Source organism: Ursus arctos, unplaced genomic scaffold, assembly GCF_023065955.2.
Source record: "Ursus arctos isolate Adak ecotype North America unplaced genomic scaffold, UrsArc2.0 scaffold_19, whole genome shotgun sequence".
In the NCBI taxonomy this organism is placed as follows: domain Eukaryota; kingdom Metazoa; phylum Chordata; class Mammalia; order Carnivora; family Ursidae; genus Ursus; species Ursus arctos.
The window spans coordinates 39381410-39401611 of NW_026622863.1; the positions used below are offsets into that span (position 1 = coordinate 39381410).

Here is a 20202-nt window from a genome sequence, read left to right on the forward strand (position 1 = left end):
AGGGCTGGGCGAAGCACGGGCACTGGGCAGTGGAGAGCAGACCCCCCCAAGGGGAGAGGCCGAGCCCCTCTGTCCCTCCAGCCCCGGGGACCTAAGCCCTGTTGGGAGTCAGGGCATGTGGCCTGGGGGCCCCCTGCCCATGCCGGGTCCACACCAGCTTCCACCAGGGCAGCGGGCTGGACGGGGCCTCCACTTTTACTGGGCTCTGAGCAGAGGAGACCCAGATGTGTCTGTAGGCCTGAAATAAAACAAACGACTTTTATAGGAAAAGCCATATTTTTTCTACAATGTTTATCTGTCAAAAGAATAGACTCTGTGAGCACAAAGGGCTGCTTACTGGAAAAGATAAAACAGTTTGCTGCCAATTTTCTCTGGTGGAAAAAAAGCGCTCTGGCGACTAATGAATAACGAGCCTCAGTTAACAATGTCTGGAAGGCCCTGCTCTTGGCTCCCTGCACACGATGTGATGGATAGAAATTAGGAAATTAAAACTGATTTTGTTTCTCCAAATTTAACTGTTTACACTTGAGGAAAAAAATAATTGAATAATAATGCTTCTCTTGAGCAATTTTTCCCCCCCAAAAATCATTCTTCGTGCTTTCAAAATACCCTGCAGCCAACAGGCCAAGCCTAGTCTTGGCTAACTGGCTGGGGGGCCCCAGGGCGTGCGCTGATTGCATAATCAGCCCCCTGCACCTTGGGCGCCAGGCCAGGCGGCAGGGCCGGGCTCACCCCCACCCACCCGGGGCCCGGAAAGGCTGCAGCCACCTGCCGGGCAGGGCCTCCCCAAGGCTGCCTGCAAGCGGCCTCTGGGTGGTCCTTTCGAGAATCGGTGGGTAGGAAGGGGAGGGGAAAGCCCCGTCTGGAAATGCCCACAGAAGCCTCCCTCCCCTGCTAAGGGTGCCTGGAGGGGCTGCAGATGAGGAGGCCACGGGGGCGAGCTGGCCTGGGGGCTGGGGCTGCTGCTGGGCCTGTGAGGGGCGCTGGGCTCTGCCAGTCCCAGGAGGACCCGGGTCAGCCACCTTATGGCAGTGCCTCGCCGCCCCGGCCTGCATGAAGCAGAGGCAGGAGGACACGATGGCTGCGGTGCCAGTCCCAACACTGAGACCCAGCTTTGGGGTTCCCACTGCTCTGTGGGAACTGCGCACTGACCAGAGAGCTACCACTCCGCAGGCCAGGGGCTCCCCCCAGTGCACAGCCCGGGCTCACCAGGCAGAGCACACACATCTGCCACCAGGCCCTGAGGCAGGGGCCACCGGAGGAGGTTCACTCCAGGGAACCCCCCTCCCGAACCCCACAGCGGCCCACGGCCAGGCCCAACCAATGGGTGCAGGGGGAGGAGGGGTGGGGGGCCCCGTGGGACCCCATCCTCCTCCTCTTGCCTACTAACACCCCAGCTGTCTCCCAGAGCCCCGCCCCGCCCTGGGGAGAGCCACTCATGTTGACGTGTCCACACTGACCTCGGGGTAGCCTCCCACGTCGTGCACATCAATGCCCAGGAAGTGGCCGAGCCCGTGAGGCATGAACACGGCTCCCAGGTGGGCCTGGACCATGGCATCAATGCTACCGCTCAGGACGCCGATGCGGGCCAGCTCCTCCAGGTGGATGCGGTCAGCCAGGCGGTGCATGTCAGGCCACCAGACCCCTGTGGCTCCAAAGGAGGCTGTAATGAGCTGTGGAGACTGGCTGTCTGGCTGGGGCTCCCCGAAGGAAGGTTTGGGGGACCCACAAAGCCCTTGCACGGGCTGAGGTGGGAGGGCCAGTACCAGGTGGTGAGGGTGCCATGCCCGGGCCAGCTCTCCAGGCCGGGCTTTCCCTGCAGTAACTTGGGACCTCAAGACCCTTCCTCTCTCCCCATCGTGCTCTCAGGGATAGGCTCCTGTCACCCACAGCCAGGGGCCCAGCCCACGACATGTCCGCCCTCAGCCAGTGCGGGCCTTCTGGGGCCAGGGGAGCCCGGGAAGATCCCTGAGCATCAGGAGGAGGAAAGCGTCTGTCCCCAGCAGATGAGGGGCAGCCTCAGTGAGCCCCAGACCAATCCCTGCACACCCCTAAGTGCGGCTGAATCACCCTTGGAGCCCCTGTGGGGAGCGGAGGTTTTCGGGTTGAAGGCGCACCTGGCACGGCCTCGTGGCCTGGCGGGCAGGGGTCTGCGGCCCCACCCGCTACAAGCAGGGGCGGACCATCTCCATGGCAGCCCAGACATCCAGGCCCCAGACTGCTGATCAAACTCATCTTTGCCCCATGTGTCTGAGGCAAAGGTCACCATGGAGAGCACGTCCCCAGGCACTGAGTTTCGGGGTGAGCAAGCTCTGGGGCTCCGCCCAGGGCTCTCAGGCAGCCATCCGCCCAGAGCCTCGGCTGGCTGTTGCCAGGGCACGCTGGCCCCGCCCACGGGGCTGCTGAGTCCCCACCTTCAGCCTCGCTCCACCGCACTGGGCCCTCCCTCCACCTAAGCACCAGAAAAGGATCCGGCCGGCGAAGGTCCCCAGCCGGCCCCACCCGGCCCCACCCCACCCCACCCCACCGGTTTGGGGAAGGCCACATAGTGGCTGAGGCCAGTGGGCCACGTGGTGGCTGAGGCCCCAGGGCCAGGCAGACAGGGTGGGGGCATGTACCATTGTGCAGTGCTCTAGCCAGAGAGGTGGCCAGTGCCGGCCCTTGTGGCCCCCTCCACGTGGGGGGCGACCCTGGCTCCCAAGATGCAGCCCCACGATGCCCTGCCCTCCACGTCCCCCCACATCCAGCATGACTGATGACGGCTGCGGCAGAGAGCGCCCTGGCATCCCGCACCATCGCGGGCCTGCATGGACCCTGTGCTGGCAAGGGCTGGGCTCAGGGCTCGGAACCTCTGTGGCTGGCAGGGGTCAGTCCAAGGGCTCCATCCAGGGGGAGAGATGACGGCCCACTCTGCGACACGGGGCATCGCCCCTCGGACATGTGCTGGGTGTGTCTGGCCTCCAGGTGCGCCCCCTTCTCCACCAGGGCAGAGGCCCCACAGTCGGGGTCTTGGACTCGCTGGAGACACAGGGCTGACTCAGCCTCCAGGATTGCCAGGGTCTAGGCTCTGAGCGGGAGGCTAGGGCTGCACCCTGGCCCATTCGCAGGGAGGCTGAGGGGAGAAGATTCATCTCTAGAGACAGGGAGCCTCCTTGGAGTCCAGCTCCCGAGGCCAGCCCTGTTCTGCTCTACCTGCCAAGACCCACAAAGCCCCACGGTGAAGGTGGCATCCCGGGCTCTGGCTTTACCCGCGGCACTCGGGGGAGGGCCCGGTTCGAAGTCCTGGAGGCGGAGCCAGGTGGGCGGAGCTGGGCAACAGATCCCAGCTCAGCTGCTCGCCTGCCTCCGTGAGCCTCAGATGCCTCCTTCTGTCACACAGGGTTGCGACGCTGGCCCTAGACAGCCGGCCGCTGAGGCTCTGGCATCGACCGGGAGACCGGGTCAGTATCCCCCCAAAACTGTCGGTGGCCCAGCCAGACCCCGGTTCAACCCTTGATGTTCACTGTGCTCCTGGGGCACCAGCCGGAGCTTTGTGTCCCCGTTCCTCCCTGAGGCCAACCTGCTCTACCTCGCTGTCCCCAGGCCAGGCCACCTGTCACAGATGCACACGGAGGCCTCTCTGAGTCAGCCCCACTGCCTGCAACTCCTCAATCCCCAGGGCCCAGCCTGGAGAGACCTTCCCCAGCACACTCTCCCCCCTGGTCCCAGTTATGCCCCTCCCTGCACCTTGTCCCCTTGCCGGGCCTGCCTGCTTGCTTCTCCTGTCTCTGGACCAGAGAGCCGCTGCCTCCCCTGGGCACCCCGGGCCTGGCCTAGCCGTGGCTGACCCCCCGAAGCCACAGCGACTCCACTTCTCTTGGGCAGGGGCCTTTTCCGGTGACCAAAGGGGAGCCCCAGGAAGCAGCCTGACGTCAAGCCCGGCTGACTTCCAAGTGGGCTGTGGCCTCGGCAGAGGGGGAGTCAGGTATAAATCATGCTCTGTGCTGGCAGCTCGGCTCCTCTCCTGTCCTCCTGGGGCCGGACGCGAGGGCCTAGGCGGTCCCCACGGCGCCTCTAGTCCTCCTCGCCTGCGCTCCTCGGGGCCGGCCTTGCACACGCTCTCGTGGCTGGCAGTGGGCTGCTGCCTGTGTGCGGTTAGGGTTGTGACAGTGATTCAACCTCCAGCAACTTGGCCCCAGTGTTTGGCCCGGATGGTGGTTACGACACCCTGGGCCAGGGCAGGGGCCCCAAAGTGTGTGAAGGTTGCTGTCCTTGGGCTGGGCTGGAGGAGTGGATGCGAACCAGGGGACTCCAGCGGCTCCCCCACAAGCTCAGCCCACCGGCACCTCGAGGCCCAGCGGCCAGCCAGCCCGAAGGCCCAGGGGTCCCCTCAGCCTGCTCGTACTGGGGACGGACACCACACTGGGGAGCACACTGCAAACTGGGCATCATCAGCCCTGCCTGCCCTCCCACCTCCAGCAAGCGCCGAAGCATGTCCTCTTTTCCCTGGACATTTCCTGAACCTGGCCCCTGACCTCTCCTGGCCTCCTGCAGCTTTCCTGCAATGCCTCATTCCCCCTGCATCCTGCACGAGGCCGGGCCAATGGGCCACTCTCTTTAGAACATGGGTCAGACAAGGCTGGTCCCTTCCCTGAGGACAGAGCCCCAAGTTCCTCAGTCTAGCCTCCTGTTCACCCGTCCCTGGGCCTGCGGCCCCGGTGGTGTTGGCACCTCCCTGAGCCTTCCACCTGCTGGCCCCTTAGCTGGGGCCACCTCTCCAAAGCCCCCCACCTTCCCACACTCACTCCCATTCTTCCTGTGGGCCTCTGTTAAGGCTTTCTCCAGGAAGCCCTCCCGGACTGCCTGTGCTATCAGAGCTCTTCCCGCCAGAGGATGGTGGTGGACATGCCTGCCGTGGCCTGGTCAAAGCCTCTGAGCCCTGAGAGGAGGGACCCATGTTCCTCTCCACGCCTGACAACTGTGTGGCCTGAGGAGGAGCCCCAGCCTCTCTCGTGGCCCTCCTGCAGCCAGTGCTGTGACCTCATGGGCCTGGGTCCTCTGTGCACTCAGATCCCAGGGTGCTAGGCCAGCATCTGGGTTTGTGCCCCACCACCTGGCTGTGGGCTCCAAGGGCCCAGAGCCCTGGTGCCCGGGCCCCAGCATGTGTCATAGGCTGGTCTTCTGTGCCCACCTGACGCCTCTCAGGCCACACCTTCCCCCGACGGGGCCCGGGCCCAGGCTGGCTCCTTGGGGCCTCAGCAGCACCACTCACAGCCCGAGGCCTCCTGCCCAGAGCGCGGCAACCCCAGGGGCTTGGGGCCCGAGCTCAGCCAGGAGGGCCCGGAGAGCTGAATCCTCCCGGCTACTTCCAGACAAAGAGCTCACTTCATCCAAAGACAACGGCCCTCAGGAGACGCTGTGTGCGCCAGGCCCTGGGGGTGCCGCAAACAAGGCGCAGGGCCGGGTCCCAGGGCAGGCCCCGTGGGCTGCAGGGAGCCGTCTGGTAGGCCAAGCTGGCACGGGGTTGAGGGCCTCAGGCCCACCCTCCCCAAGACCCGTCTGCTGCCAGGACCTCCGGGGACCCATTCACCCTGCAGGAAGGGCAGGGGGCAGTGTGCGCCCGGCCTGCAGGCGCCTCCATGCTGAGTGGAGCGTGGCGGCTCCTGAAGCCTCTGCAAGCAACACCCCCCACCCCTTCCCGCCTGCAAAGAGCACGAGGGAGTAAAGGAGGCCAGGGAGGGTGGGAACTTGCCCACCATCCTACAGCCAGCAGGGGGGCCTCTCAGGACAGCAGGGCCACACGGGGCCCTCACCAGACAGCCCTCCCTGCCCTGACTCCTGCCACAGAGGAAGCCCACGGTCTGCGTGGCGATGTCCCCGCAGCTCCATCTGCGGCACCCCTGCACGCCTCGCCATTTCAAAGATGAGGTCCGAGGGGAGTCCTGCAACTCGAGCCCCTTCCCCCGTCCCTGCCCCGCAGGGAGGCAGAGCTGCCAGAGGCACCCCAACCACAGGCTATAGCAGATACATGCCGGGCCAGGGGGGCCCCGCGCGGCTCCGGGGGGGGCCCTTGTCCTGCCTGCTCCTCACTTCGCATTGGCTGTGCCTCCCCTCCATGCAGAGGCCGGGACCCTGACCGCAGCAGAGCAGGGAGTGGGGGAGGGGAGCTGCGCACACCTGCACAGGTGTGGAACGAGGTGGGGTCGTTTGCACAGAGACTCCACGGCTTCTGCAGCCCAGGAGCAGTCTGCACGCCCTATGTGGTGCCCCGGGGCGGGGGTGCGGGCTCGGGAGGGGGGACCGCAACCTAAGTGAGGGACGCCGGCGTGGGCAGGTGAGCACAGAGAAGGAGGAGTGTCATCGGCCGCTGGGAAGAGGGAGGCGAGGCTGCAGGAGGCCTGGGGACTTCCAAGGGACCTCGGTGCTCCGAGGTGGCTGGAGGGACAGAGGCTACAAAATGGCCCCAGGGTGGCGGCCCGCGGTCACCCCTCGCTGAGGTGCTCCTGCTGGGGTCACCCCAGGCCTCCTTCACAGGGGCCAAGGGGTCCCTGTGGCACACTCCCTGGTCTGCCTGGGGTGGGCCGCTGGGCCTCATGTAGAAACCGGGGAGACAAGGTAGCACCAGGCCCCTCCCATGGGGCCGGCATGGGTGGCCTCCTCCCAGGTGCCACGCCCTCGCCGCCCTCGCCACCCTCGTGGGCCCCGTTCCGCAAGCTCAGCCGCCCTTCCCCGGCTGTCTGGGGGACAGGGAGGGGCGCCCCCGCTCTGACCCCGGGTTCCATGTGTGCTCTGGTCGTTCCGGGCTGTTCCTCCGGGCAGCCTGCTGCACCCTGGTTGTCCGCTCACTGTTCCCGCAAGGCCGCAGGAAGCAGTCGCGCAGTCTCAGCGGGTGTGTGTCTTGGCCCAGCAGCTGAACCCACAAACCAGGGGCATTTCCGCTCGGACAGGACATGGGGCTGACCTGGCCACGGCCTCTTTGCAGCTCTGGGGAGGTGACCTGCCCCCATCAGAGCAGCTCTGTGGGCACAGGACCCCCGCCCTGCTTGGCCAGCGCGGTGTGGGACCCAATGGGGTCGGCCCTGGGGAACTGTCGGCAGGGCTGTCGGTGTGTCACAATCCTCAGCACTGGTAGGAGAGGTAGGGGCTACAGCGGGAGCTCTGCTCCAACCCCCCACACAAGGGAAGCTCAAGGCCCCACTGCAAGCCTGGCCTGCGCCCTGCTGTGTGTTGGGGGGCCCATCTCACACGGTGTACAGAGACCAGCTCAGCAGAGCCCAGCCTGGCCAGGAGTGAAATGGCCAGGCAGCCTCACGGGACCAGGGTGCCCAGGGAAGTGCAGGGAAGGAGCACCAGGCCTTTCTCAGTGCAACCGGGGGCCCTGGAGACTAGCTTGTGGGCCTGGCCACCGTTTGGGCAGAATCAGGTTGCTATGTCGGCCGACTCAGTTGGCCAGGACACCGGCTGGGGAAGTGCTACCCAGGTCCCAGCAGACTTTCCTGTGGGTGGGTGGGCAGGTGGGGTCGGCCAGGCCAAGACCCTCACCCCCATCTCAGCACAGGACAGAGGCTAAAGCAGCGCCAGGGGCTTCAAGCCTGGAGCTCTAAGTTGAACAAAGGAGACCATCTTTCCAAAGCTCCACCTGCCATCCCTTCAACCCTCAGCCTCCCTCCCCCAACACCTGGCACGTGTTGGCCTGACTCTGCCTGCCCGTCTCTCCAGTGTGGACCTGGTTGCTCGCCAGCCCTCCCTCTCTGCGCTGCAGCCCACGCCCACTGCCTCCTCGAGGGACCCACCATGGGGCCTGGGGGCATGGGGCCCCTCACAGGCGCACAGGCAGCAGAGCCTGGCTCCGACCTCAGAGGGCGGGTGTGCCAGCCCCTTCCAGCCCCCGGCCTGGACTCTGGGACATCGAAATTCACAACTGCTTGTGTGCAGGTGAAGAGACCATTTAAGAGAAAGGCGACCCAGTGGCCTGCGAGGTGATGGCCCAGCAGGGGGCGGCTGCAGAGTGGCACTGCGTGGGGCACGAGGCGGAGGGAGACCCCTCTTCAGCCTCCATGCTTGCACACACCGGGGAGCACCCCGCAGACCATGCTAGTGGCACAGAGAGAGGGACTAAAGAGAGCAGGAAGGACCATGCCCCTCAGGTGAACAGCGACTGGTCTCCAGGCTGCACTTCACTGGGAACAGGGGATGCATTCTGTGGTTTAAAAGTCAGACCGCCTCCCCCGTCCCCCAGGGCCCCCAGCGCGCTCCTTCCAGCGCCCCCCTGCACCTCCCGCATGAAGTCACAAGCACTGCTACACTCCCTTTTTTCACACATACGGGGGACTTGGCCACCCCATCGTGTGCTTTTGTCTCTGTGCAACAAGCATCTGGAAGGTTCCCTGTGCTAGTGTTCCCAGAGTGACTAGGCTTTTCAAACAAGTGATGAACGTGAGATGCTGTTCCTTCTGCAGCCGTCAAACCACTCAAGTCCCGTCACCTTGTCACTCCAGTGGGGGCTTAGCTTATAGGTTTTCCTTTCTTGTCTTCCCTTGGGGGCCGAGTTCCCCAGCTGGGACTCCCCTGACTGCCAAGCTCTGTTCCTCTGGACAAGTGAAGGTGTGGGGCTGGGGCCTGGGTCCGCCAGTATCCCTCCATGGCTCCCTGGCCTCTGCCGGTGGCCAGAGAGGGACCGTCCAGAAAGGCCTGCTCAGTGTGGCTCTCCAAGTGGCACCTGCTAAGTGTCCCTCAAGCGCAGCACCTCCCCTGCAGACTGAGGCTGTAAGTCACCCCAGCACCTGGCCGAGGTGCCCCGGGGCTGTGTAGCCAACAAAGAGCCATCGGCCTCAAGAGGTCATACCCTGGCGCTTTCACAGTTTGGGGATCTTTTTTTCCTAAATAAGGGCTCCACGGAGGGATGCCAATCTGACTGCATGGTCCCTGATTTCAGAATGAGCTTGGAGGATGTCATGGCCAGGTCCCCAGAGGGCCCTGCAGCAGCCACCCACCATTCCCTGAACACTGCGAGATACTCGGCCCCCACCAAAGCCAGCAGCAGTCTGAACAAAAGGGCGTCCCAACACCCAGCCAAACACCAGTGTTGGCGTCTTGCCGGTCAAGCTCTCTCTGGAGTGGACCCTGTTCCGGGACAGGACGGGGGACATGCTGACATCCCAGTGGCCCCTGCGAGCAGGGATTCTTGTTGGTGGAGGACGTCCGATGGGATGTGGGGAGACCTTGGGCTGAGCTCCCCAATTTCCAGCCCTGTCCCTCCTTGGTGGTCAGCCCCTTTACAGCGCTGCTCCTGGGGATCCGACAGCATCTGGAGTCTCAGCCAGTTGAGCATGTGAAGGGGGACAGACTCAAGCTGTGGAGTGCAGGACCTGCCCCACAGCCACCAGTGTCCTCACCTGGCTTCATGGCGCTCATGACGGCGCGGCAGCTCCGTAGCACCGCCTCGTAGATGGCCTTCTGGTCTGCGGTGAACTTGCCATTGGCCGGGAAGGAGCACGTGATGTCGGAAGAGAAGCAGTAATACTCTCCACCCATGTCGAACAAGCTGTGGGGAGAGGAGGCTGTGAGGTTGGGATGCCCCCTACCCACCCTCCCCCATGGGGTTCAAGGGCAGCCTGCTGGGCCCTGGGGGTGTCAGGGTGCTGAGCCTGAGCCACCTCGTCATGTCACAGGCAGCCATACGGGGCCACCCACCCTGCTGTGTCCCCACGCTGCTGTCTCAGGAGACCTCTGACCCCAGAGCGGGGAAGCCTGGAGGGAGTGGGGCCCATCCAGCACACATTCCCCTGCCCTCCCTCTGCTGGCCAGGCATCTGGATGCCCAGCTGTGGGGCCTCACTTGGAGAATGAGGAGGGGCAGAGATGCTCCCAGGCCCTGATTCACCACGTGGCCCCCACGCGAGCACCCCCACAGACCATCCCAGGACTTCCCTGCCCTAGCACTGCTCGTGGGAGCCGGGCAGGGGCCTTGGGATGGACGCACCTACCCGACAGACAAGGTGGGCTATGCCATAGCACCCAGCTCTCCTGGGCCCCAGTGTCTGAGTGAAAACCCGGCCAACAGCTCTGTTCGAGCACCAACGTCCCCCTGACCAGAGGGAAGTGTCCCTCCCCCGCTGCAGCCCCGGGCCCAGGAGGGGGGCCCAGCTCAGCCTAACCACTGGAGCCCCTGTGACAGGGTCCGGGGCTGCAGGGGTGGGAGGGAGCAGGGTGGGCCTCTCCAACGCCTTTGCTGCCTGCCCATGTGCACAGGGCCCAGGAGCCGGGGCCTCAGGGTCCCCAGTGGTCAAGGGCAGGAAAGAATCCTCCCCCGCACCCTACATGCTGGAATGCGACAGGGCGTGTGAAGGGCCGCTCGGTTACCACGCTGACGGGACCCCAAACGAGAGCAGGAGGGGTGTAGAGACGGAGCACCCCCCCATCCTGTCCCACCCGAGCACCTCAGCAGGCCGCTCAGCAGCAGGCATACAGAGGGGGCCCCCGCCAGCACCCCCAGCCCCTTCATCAGCCAAGCATGACTCAGATGGAGGCCCAGGATTCTGCTGTGTCCTCAGGGCCAGGTGACCCTGAGTTGGGGGAGCTGAGGGGGGAGTCAGGGGGAGCTGAGGGGTGGGGCTGCCCTCTGCAGCTGTGCCTGGCTCCATCCCTGGGCTGGGGGGGGGGGGTGTCAGTCTGCAACTACACAAATCCTGGCAAACCTGAGCCCGGGGCAGGACTGTGCTCTCCCCCAAACCCAGATCCTTGTGGTGAGCACAGCCACTCAACAAACATCCCAGGGGCCGCCTGTGTGCCTGCTTTTGGGGCCCCAACCCCCCCAGATGACAGAGCAGGGGGTCCCTGAGCCTGCTGGTGGAGCAGGGAGTCAGGCCATGTGGCCTGACAGATAGCACCCGCTACCCCCAAGAAAGAGTTTTAAAGGAAAAACTTGAACGCTCAGGATCCCCGGACGCTCTGCCGGAATCCAAAGTCCCCTGCCAAGCACTTTTTAATCTCCTGTCTTTTTCCGATTGCAAAACACCATAAACAGTGTCAACAGTGCAAAAAGCACCAGATAACACCTCAGGTGATTCTCAGGGGGTGGGGGGAGAGCCCCAACCAGTACGGCACGGGAACTTCAGGCCGGGTCAAAGTCACGAACTCTAGGGGACCCTGCCTGGGGCAGGCTCTTGGGGGGGCCCTGGGCCTCACTGGAGGGGACCCGAAGACAAGACAGAGAGGCCTTGAGCAGTCACGCCCAGGCAGCTGCTCCCCGGGAAGGTCCAGATGCAGCAGGGGGTTCGGGCCAACAGTTGCCTGCAGTTTACTCCTGCGGGGGCCACACTCGCCCGACAGAGCTGGCCGGGAGGGCAGCGCACATCTCAGCCCTAACCCGCAGGGAACGTGAGGCTCTGAACACAGGGCCCAGCAAAGCCCCGTGTTGGCAGTCAGCAGCTGGGAGCCCAGGGATGGGCCCTTCCATCCTGACTCTAGCACTGGGCCCTCTGGGCCTCAGCACTTCTCCCTGTAAGACAGGGACACCACCGCCACTGTGTCCTCTCGGGGCCAGCGTGTAGGCAGGCGTGGGGAGCCGATCTGTGTGGGGCCATGGCCCAGTTCCACCCTGGGAGCGGAGCATTCTCATTTGGGCCCCTCGGGGGCAACAAAGGAACATGGTTTGTGGTTTGTTGATTCAGAACGTCCAAGAATGGTCTGAGCAGACGGGATGGAGCTGGGGGCTTGGGCGACACAGACTCCTGGGGGCCAGCCCCTCGGGGGACAATGTGTAGTGCCACCGCTGGGGCAGACGGCTCTACTGGACTGTGCTGATCTCAAAGAAAAACAGAAATGGAACTATTTAAAAAACGAGGAAGCCCACAAGAGCACGCTGAAGGCTGGAGTCATCTAGAGAAGTGAAGACAAGACTCTTCTCTGGGGCAGACGAGACTCCTGACCGAATTCTCCAAACGCGTTCCTCAAAACCACAGTGGGAACGTGGGACAGGGCTGCTGGGAGCCCCTCGGCCAGCCTGGCCTTACCGCTCAGACTCCAGGAGACCTCGCCTGTGTTAGCTGTGTGAGAATCGTCCGCTCGCTGCAGAAGGAAGTGCACGCCCAGGCGGCCAGCTCCATCCTGCCCAGCGCCGCTCGGGCACGGGGCTGGAGTCTATTTTCGTGCTCTCAGTTCCCTATCTTTCTTTGCTTTAAAAAAAAAAAAAAAATCCCCCTCAGAGTTCCTACACACATAAGTTATTCAGATTCACGCCACTCCGGAATCCAGGGACGAAAGCGGCCTCTTTCATAAATCATCTCCCTCCGGCTCCTCTGCATCCACTTCCTCCGTCCTCCGAGCGCGAAGCGACAATGGGGAATTCGGTCATCCTTTGGCTCCACGGAGCTCTCAGGATCCTCCTCTCCCGCTGCCTGGGGACACCCACCAGGGCCGCTACCATCTCTGGCTGAATGAATGCGTGTGATAATCTAAGACATCTGGGGAGCTGTTACGCATCTCCAAGCAATACACTGGCGTCTCTCTGCTCACATGTGTTTATCTGGTTCTATTTCTGGCTGGGATGAGAGGTTCTGTCTGCCCTTGGCTCCTCCCGGGCAGCTTCATGCCCGGGCTGCCCGCCACCCTTGGCTCAGCTGGGCCCTCCCCGAACCCTCTTCAGCTCCCCGGGCCCCATCGCAGGGACCGGCCAGCCCACAGGCAGAAGGCCTCCGAGATGGTTGGGCCAGTAACAGCGGCTCGGGAAGCATTCTGGGGACAAGGCTCTCTGCGCTCAGCGCCCTGAGCCGTGGCCTCGCCCTCGGCCGCCTCTCACCCAAGCCCGGCACTGTGTCTGCGTGCACGGGCCCATTCATCGTGGCAGGAGCATTTCAGACCTCAATTCGCCGCCTCCTCAGCCTGTGTTCCAGGCGAGGCCAGGGGATTTCTGAAAAGCAGGAAACTCCTGCTTCCCTCCAGACCTCAGCGTGAGAGAGGAAGACGTGCCGCTCGCGTTCCCGCTCATGTCCTGCAATGGGCAGCCCCTCCAGACGAGGCACGTGGCTCGCCCACCTGCCCCCCAGCCTGCCCTTCTGTGGAGCGCCCAGCCCCTGCTGTGACCGGCAGGGCCGAGGCCATCACTCGGAGGCTATAGGCTGACTCATCAAGCAGACCTCTCCCCAGTACCTTCTAGGCATCCCTGCTCCCCACCCCAGCCATAGGACGGCTGCTCCAGGGGAGCCCAGATGCACAGGAAAGGTGCCCGAGCAACCAGCCCCCAGAGACCCAGAGCCAGCGATGCCTGGCATACAGGCTCAGGCTGGGGGGTGTCCTGCGTGTCTGGAAAGAACTGTTCCCACTCTACAGATGGCGTGGGGGAAAGCAGGGCACCCGTGTGGGGCCACGTCCTCAGGAAGGGCGCTACATGACACAGTGACTGTCCACCCCAGTGCTCGCTGCCACTGCGGCACAGCGGACGAGGGCTGGGCATCGGGAGAGCAGCCTCCACCGGGGAGGGACGGAGTCGTGTCACGAGCCCAGCACATGCTTCATTTCACTTTTTTGGTCAGCAGTGTCCCATGATGTCTGTGAGCACCCAGGCTGTCTGGACAGTGCTTTTCAAACCGGGGGTGGTGAAGTCAACTGAGTGGGGTACAGGCAAGAACGTAAAGTACACAGAACAGACGGACCATGTGGTGGGGTACCTGGTTCTAATGTGGGTACATCTGTACACGTGTGACGGGGGCCAGAATGTGAAGGGATGGAAGGCTGATGGCTACGGCCACTGGTCTGGCTGTCCAGGCTAGCAGGGTCTGTGCCCCCCAGACAGAGTTTTCTTGCCCTGAGGCCTGGGCATGACTTTAAGATCATGGAATCCTCGGTATGTGGCTGCTGGGTGAAAACCAAGCGTTCCTCTGAGGAAGCAGAGAGGGGACAGGGTTCTGGGCTGGGTCTGGCACCAGGGAGCAGGCTCTGGAGGGGACACTCATTCTCCGAAGTCACCCAGGGCATCAGGCACCAGGACAAGTGAGGCCTGGAGGCTCCCTCACCCCGGCTCCGCCACCAGCTTGGGGGGGGGGAGCCCCTAGACACACACTTGCTCCTGTGTCAGGTGTCTAGACAGACATCAGAGCGAGTGGCTCCTGGGAGCAGACAGGACCGTCCCATCACAGCCTGCGGGATGCCAAGGGGGCTGCTGGGGCCCTGGGTGAGCGGCGCCCCCCCCCCCCCCGCAGCCTGCAGGCTGGGGGCAGGGTGTCCGACAGAGATGCAGGCTGCTGCCATGGCACGGTGGCCCGGGGTGGAGGGGGTGAGGTAGGGTGACTTCCCCCAAGCAGTTTAACATCTAGTCCACGTCAAACCTGTGGAACTCACTGGGAATGAAACAAGGGCAGGAAGGAGCTGGCGGTAACGGTGCTGGTGGCAGGAAGGGTGGCCAGCTAGGGAAAGAGCCTGCCTTGGCCACGACCCCTCACAGGCCTGTCCCCTTATCTGTGGAAGGAAAGGACGGGGCAGCTTGAGGGTGTGACGTGGTCAGCATGTGCCACTGACACGCCAGCGACAGGTCAGGTGTCTCCAGGGGCTTCCCTGGGAGGAAAGCCCTTATGTCTCCGGGAAGAGAGAAGTGGGTCTTTGGTCACTGTGCGCTGTGTCCCCACCTCTACCGGTCAGCAGGGCAAGACAAGCGAGAGCCACGGCGTCAGGCTGACTGTTATCAGGGCAAGGAGAAACAGGGGCCCCCGACCCCTGACAGGAGAGGAGAGGACAGGGGGAGAGGACCTGCATGGGGCTGGGACAGGCCTCTCCCCCTAACTGGGCTGGCTGCTCCCTCCCACGCCCCAGGGTCAGCACAGACTGAAGGGCCAGCTGGGAGGAGGCCCACCCACATATCCTGAGACAATGCTGCCCTCTTCTGGCCAGCGCTGGGACATCCGGCTCACCACCCACTGGCCACAGCCTGCCTGCAGCTGGGCAAGACAGGTATCTAGAAGGTTCTGAGGAGGCACACAGGGCATCCTACCTCAGGAAGCACTCCCCCGCTTCCTGATCAGATGGTGGGAGCAGGAGGCAGCAGCGGTTGGGGACGGGTCTCCCAGCTGTTTTCCAAATCAGAACCCATTGGAGGCACAGCCTGGACCCCTCCTGCCTCTGCCTCTGCCCCTGGAGGGATCCTGCCGAGGGGGCCCTGGGAGGTGAGAGGGCTGCGAAGGCCAGCCTCAGCTTCACACCCAGGAGTCCAGCACAAGCGAGGATCCCACTCTGGGTGCACTGCCTCCAGTGGATGTGAACACAAACAGTGGCGCTCCCTGGTGGCCCACAGATGGCGCACCAGCCCCTTGGCACCTCTACCCGCCTTGGGGACTCCGGTTTCCAAAGCCCAGGCTGGTTCTGGGAAGCCAGGGCAGTCCATGGGGGCCACATCTGTCTTCACAACATCTGTGCTCACACCCACCTGGCTGGGGCTGATTTGGTGGGGAGGGGTCTTCTGGGGCTCCCACCCAGAAAAGGTGGCCAAGGACCCCTTTGTGTGAGCACGTGAAGAGCACGCATTAGCAAGTGTACCACACTCCTGCCACCCTGTTTGATGAGGTTTGCCACTTGCCTTAAATGCCTGAACAAAAAGCAACTAATGGCTTCTCTAGGACGGTGACCGGGAGACAGCTTCCTGGAGAACCCATGAAAGCGCTCTGAGATCCAAGGGCAAAGGCCCAAGAGGCCCCCAAGAGGCCTCATGGCTCTGAGCGAGCGGAGCGCGAGGCCCCCAGGGATCTGAAGCCACAGCAAAGTCTGGTTCCCTACCTGCGGCTCATGCTGAGCACGTGGGGCTGGATCCAGCAGAGCAACACGGGAAGGGACCCACAGAGTATGTGTGGCAGGTGCAGCAGCTCTCGCTGCTCAGCCTCTGGTGACAAGGCCAATGTGGAGGGAGAACCAGCGTGCCTAACTCACAAGCCCCACTCCCAAGGCAATGACTAAGGCTGACAGCAGCCTGGGCCCGGCTCCCGGGAAGGTGCTGGTCCCGGAGGGACAGAGGCATGCGTGGCGGACCTGGCCAGCCTCACGCCCCACCTGGCACTCACCTAGAGGACGGTGTGGGGGCTGAAAACATAGACAGGCCTTGGGGCTTGAGAGCTCTCTGCCTCAGGCTCTGCGGTGCCTCTTAGCGCCAGGCTGTCATGGAACCCGCTGCTGGAAGGTGGGCCTCAGGGCCTTGGAGCACAGGCAGAAGCCCCAGCCTACTGGCGCGGAGGACGGCCATCACCGCCACTCTCGCCCGCCAAGGCCACGCGATGCCAGGCTCCCCACTCAACCCTGCTTATTCTCTCTGAATCCTCCCAGAGCTGGGTGTGGATGGAGAAGTGGAGGCTCGGGGGACCAGCCGCTCAGCTAGGGACGGGGAGGGCAGGGGCAGGAACTAGGGACCCTCTGCGTTCATCGTCACACAGCCCGGGCTCTCTGAGGCTCCCTGGGAGCAAGAGAGATGGAAAGGCTGGCTGCCTCTCAACCCCCACCCCCGCCTTCTCCAGTAAAGCCTGACTGCCCTGGACCAGCTGTGGCCCCAAACAGCCCGTTCCTAAATGTTCAAATATCTCTGGGGATATTTTCCCCTGACTTCAAGTGACCCAGGGCCTACCACCAGGCGGGCACCTGGAATAGTCATGCTCTGGGACACACTCAGTTTCAGGAAAAACTCTGCACTAGGCTCATATTTTGGTTTCATACCTTATGATGAAGTATCATGGCTTTTAGGTTGGGATAACAGAGTGATTTATTATTTACCGAACACAGTAGGCGCGGCAGATCAATTTCAATAAAACAATGGATTATAAACGCCGCCAGCAATCTGGCAGTAGCAGTAATCAACAAAACATGTTGTTCTAAATGCTGCATAATAAATTGACTATAATAAACTCATAATTATTCTACTGACTACATTTCAAAGTTAGCACTAGAAAAATAAAATCACCAATTTGGACTTGGCATTAACAACCATGGGATTCCTGGATCTCTCCTGTCTTAGCTGCAAGCAGGAGATGCAGGTGCCAGGGGCTCCCAGGAGGGCCAGGGCCACATCTGGGCCACGTGGAAAGCGGATATATGCTGCACCCTGCTGCACCCTGGTCAGCCAAGCCCCTCCCCGCAGCGGCCAGCCCAGGAACACGGCTGTGACCAGCCTCTCGTGGGGTGAGGACTGTACTGGGGGCAGATAAAGAGGAGAGTGGAGAAGCAGCCACTTCCTCTGGGGTGTGCCAAGTTCACAGAGGAGAAAATTCGTGGCCACATGGCACTGCCACAGAGCTGGCCCCGGGACAGCTAAAACTCGCTGGTATGGCTAGGTCTCTGCCTCTGCCCGGGGACAGGATTCCCACATCCTGGCCTCCTGGCCCAGCCAGAATGGGCGGCACAAAGAGCACTAGGAAAGGTTCCAGGACGCAAAAGTCCCTGGAGATGCCAGGTGGTCTCTTTCTGGGGCCACCTGTGGCTCAGCCATGGCCCAGAGGGCACAGCCCTCCCCTCTCTGTCCTTAGTCTCCAGCTGAGCCAAGTCTGAGGCAGCCCCCCCCCCACTCCCTAAATCCCTCTGGCTCTGCACCTGGACCCACTTGTGTCTCAGTGACCTCGCCTACAGGGGGGGTTGGGGGGGCATGGGGTAGGGGCAGGGTGAGGACATCTACCTGAAGAGATGTCCCTGGTGCTAGGCACAGGGAAAGGTCCTGTCAGGGATCTTGCATGTCCTTGGCCCCTATGCCAAGAAGGACATGAGCCACTCTGGGAGGGGTGCAGCCACTTTGGGTGTCCCACTCTATATGCACCCATCCCCATTCTGCTGGCCCAGGCCCCCCCCGGAAAGGACACATGAGCTCAGCCCCTGCCTTTCTGACACATTTCTTTTGCCCCTTCATGCTGGTCTGAAAGCCATATGCTATCTCCACTGACAGAAAAGTAAACTGAGGCTCCAAGAGGGAACTCTGTGGCTTTGTTTCCTCCCAGAAGGTTGATCCGGGCTCTGGGCGACAGCGGCTGTAGCCAGAACAGCCCATCCCGCTACTGACCCTCGGTGAGTGCAGAGTCCGCAGCCAGTCATGGAGCCCGGTGTGCTCTGTGGCGGGGCCCCCTGGGATTGGGAGGATTTCTGAAAACACTTAGCAGTGACAGCTCAGAACACAGCTCACATCCCCCAGTGGATGTGGGCCAGGGCCTCCTGTGTCCAGGCTCCCTTCCTCCCTGCCATAGGGCTGGGCTACACGTGCAGGAGGCCGGGTTCTGGCCACCATGCAGGCATGGCCAGAACTCCAGCTCGGGAACGGAGCCTAGTAGGGCGACACCCACAACCCGACACGAGGCATGATACTACCAGGAAGCAGGCTGGCGGGACTCTTGCTCGGGTGCCCCAGCAAAGGAGCTGCAGGCCCCAGAGAACCGGGTGGGACAGTGCGTGCCCCCCCACCCTGCCCATGTGTTGATGACCATGGCAAGATGTCTGAAGGCCAAGACGGGGTGGCCTCGGGGTGGCTCTCAGTGGTCCTATGGCAGCCTGGGCTGGCCCTGCCCAAGGTCTGGGCAGTGGAGAGAATCAGAGTGCCCAGTGCCCGTGAGTCACAGAGAGAGCTGGTCCAGGTCAGCGAGGCAGCCACAGACCCCTGCCACGGCTCGGGGCAGCTGCCCGGAGAGGTGCGGCCTACACTCAGTATGAGCCCTCCACCCCGGGGGGTGTGAGCAGGACTGCAATTCTGCCAATAGGGGAGAGTCCTTCGGGGGTTGGGGGTTGCAGATCCTGCCCGCATCTGCTTAGTCAGGGCTCTAGGAGGTGCTCTGAGCACCTTGAGCTGTGCTCAGGAAAGCCCCGCAAACAGTCTTGAAGGTCAAGTGCCCCTCTAACCTCCTGAACTCATGGCCGCTTATGGATGGCTGAGGCTGGCAGGATTGAGAGAGTGGGAGGCTCCCCAGGGGTCTTCCCTGCTCCAGACTAGGTGCCTGCCCTCCTGGTACCAAGACGGAGATGTGAGTGTTGCGAATGCAGGGCAGGGGCTGGTCTCACACCTCCTCTGAGGCTGTACCTCAGAACCTCCCCCCCCCCCCCCCCCACGCAACACAGGGTCTCCCATACCCTCTCCTAGTGCTTCCCTGGCCTTGGAGAGAAGGAGCCTGTGGGCGGGCCCTGGCAAAGAAGTCTGGGCCGAGAGCAGACCTGGGGGCCTCGCTGTGCTCAGCTGTCTCAGGGTGGGACCAAGAGGGCCCCCCAGTCAGTCCCCCTGGAGGTGGAGACCCACCGAGGCCCCGAGGGTCACATGTAGAGCCAGGGCAGGGATGGCTTGGGGCTCGCCTCACTCACCACATGTCTCCATCCTGGATGGTCCGGTCGTTGGGGGCCCCGGCATGTCCATAGTGCAGCACTGCTGAATTCTCACCACTGTGGAACACCGGGAGGTGGGGGGTCAACAGCCCGGCCTCACGCAGCAGGCCTGGCCCACAGGCAGTACCATTCCCCCTCTAGCAGAGGCCCAGGGGTGGCCGGGACAGGTCACATGGCTGGTGACCAGCCCTGTGGCTTGTGGCTCCCGTGCTGACACGTGCAGGGCTCTCCTAGATGAGTGCTGTGCGGGCAGGTGCTCTTGGGGCTGGGGATGTGGGATTGGTGGCGAACAAGGGTCTGAGGCCTGGGGAAGGGCCTAGAGCACGTCAGGGGCCGTCATGCTGCCAGTCTTGCTCCTCTACTCGAGCTCGCTTCCCTAATGAGCGATGCCTTTAAGAAAAAAAGGACTTTTAAGTCTGTCCAAAGGAAAAAAAAAACCCACCTGGGTGTAATATTTATGGCCCTGTTCGGGAGTCTCAGGAATCATAAAAGTAGAAATAATGATTTTTCTCTCTATCCACCAGAGAAGAACATTTCCAAAGACCGAGATGTTCACATGTATTATTCATGTGCCCAGGACGTGCGTATCAGCAGAGCTGCTGGCTCCGTCCTGGCGGGCAGAGGCCAGACCCTCTGACCCCGGGGGCAGAGCCGGGGGAGGCTAGCTGCCATGGGCCCGGGAGGGGAGGATGTGCCCCTCAAAGACACACCCACAGTGACACACACAGCCACGCAGACACACACACAGCCGTGCACACTCACAGACACGGGCTGCCCCATTCTTGGGGTCATCTGTACCCCGTGGCCTCCAAGCACACTCAGCCAGGTGCAGGTGACACGCACACAGAGCCCCCTACCCCAGTCTCAATGTGCCACATGTGGGGGGACACCCCCACCACAGAGACCT

At 62.8% G+C, this 20202-nt stretch overlaps 1 protein-coding gene across 3 annotated transcripts in view; it reads right to left on the minus strand.

Moving 5' to 3' along the window:
• The window catches only part of PEPD (peptidase D), a 113318-nt gene that overhangs the window by 3084 nt on the left and 90032 nt on the right, over positions 1 to 20202 (minus strand). For 2 of the 3 annotated variants that reach the window (XM_026484297.4, XM_057314317.1), the window contains 3 exons: positions 19275 to 19352; positions 9375 to 9523; positions 1461 to 1645 (listed from right to left, as the gene is read on the minus strand). In XM_026484297.4, coding sequence (XP_026340082.1) covers positions 1461 to 1645; positions 9375 to 9523; positions 19275 to 19352 — 412 coding nt within the window. The remainder of the gene's footprint in view (positions 1 to 1460; positions 1646 to 9374; positions 9524 to 19274; positions 19353 to 20202) is intronic. The other variant, XM_057314316.1, reaches the window with a different exon arrangement.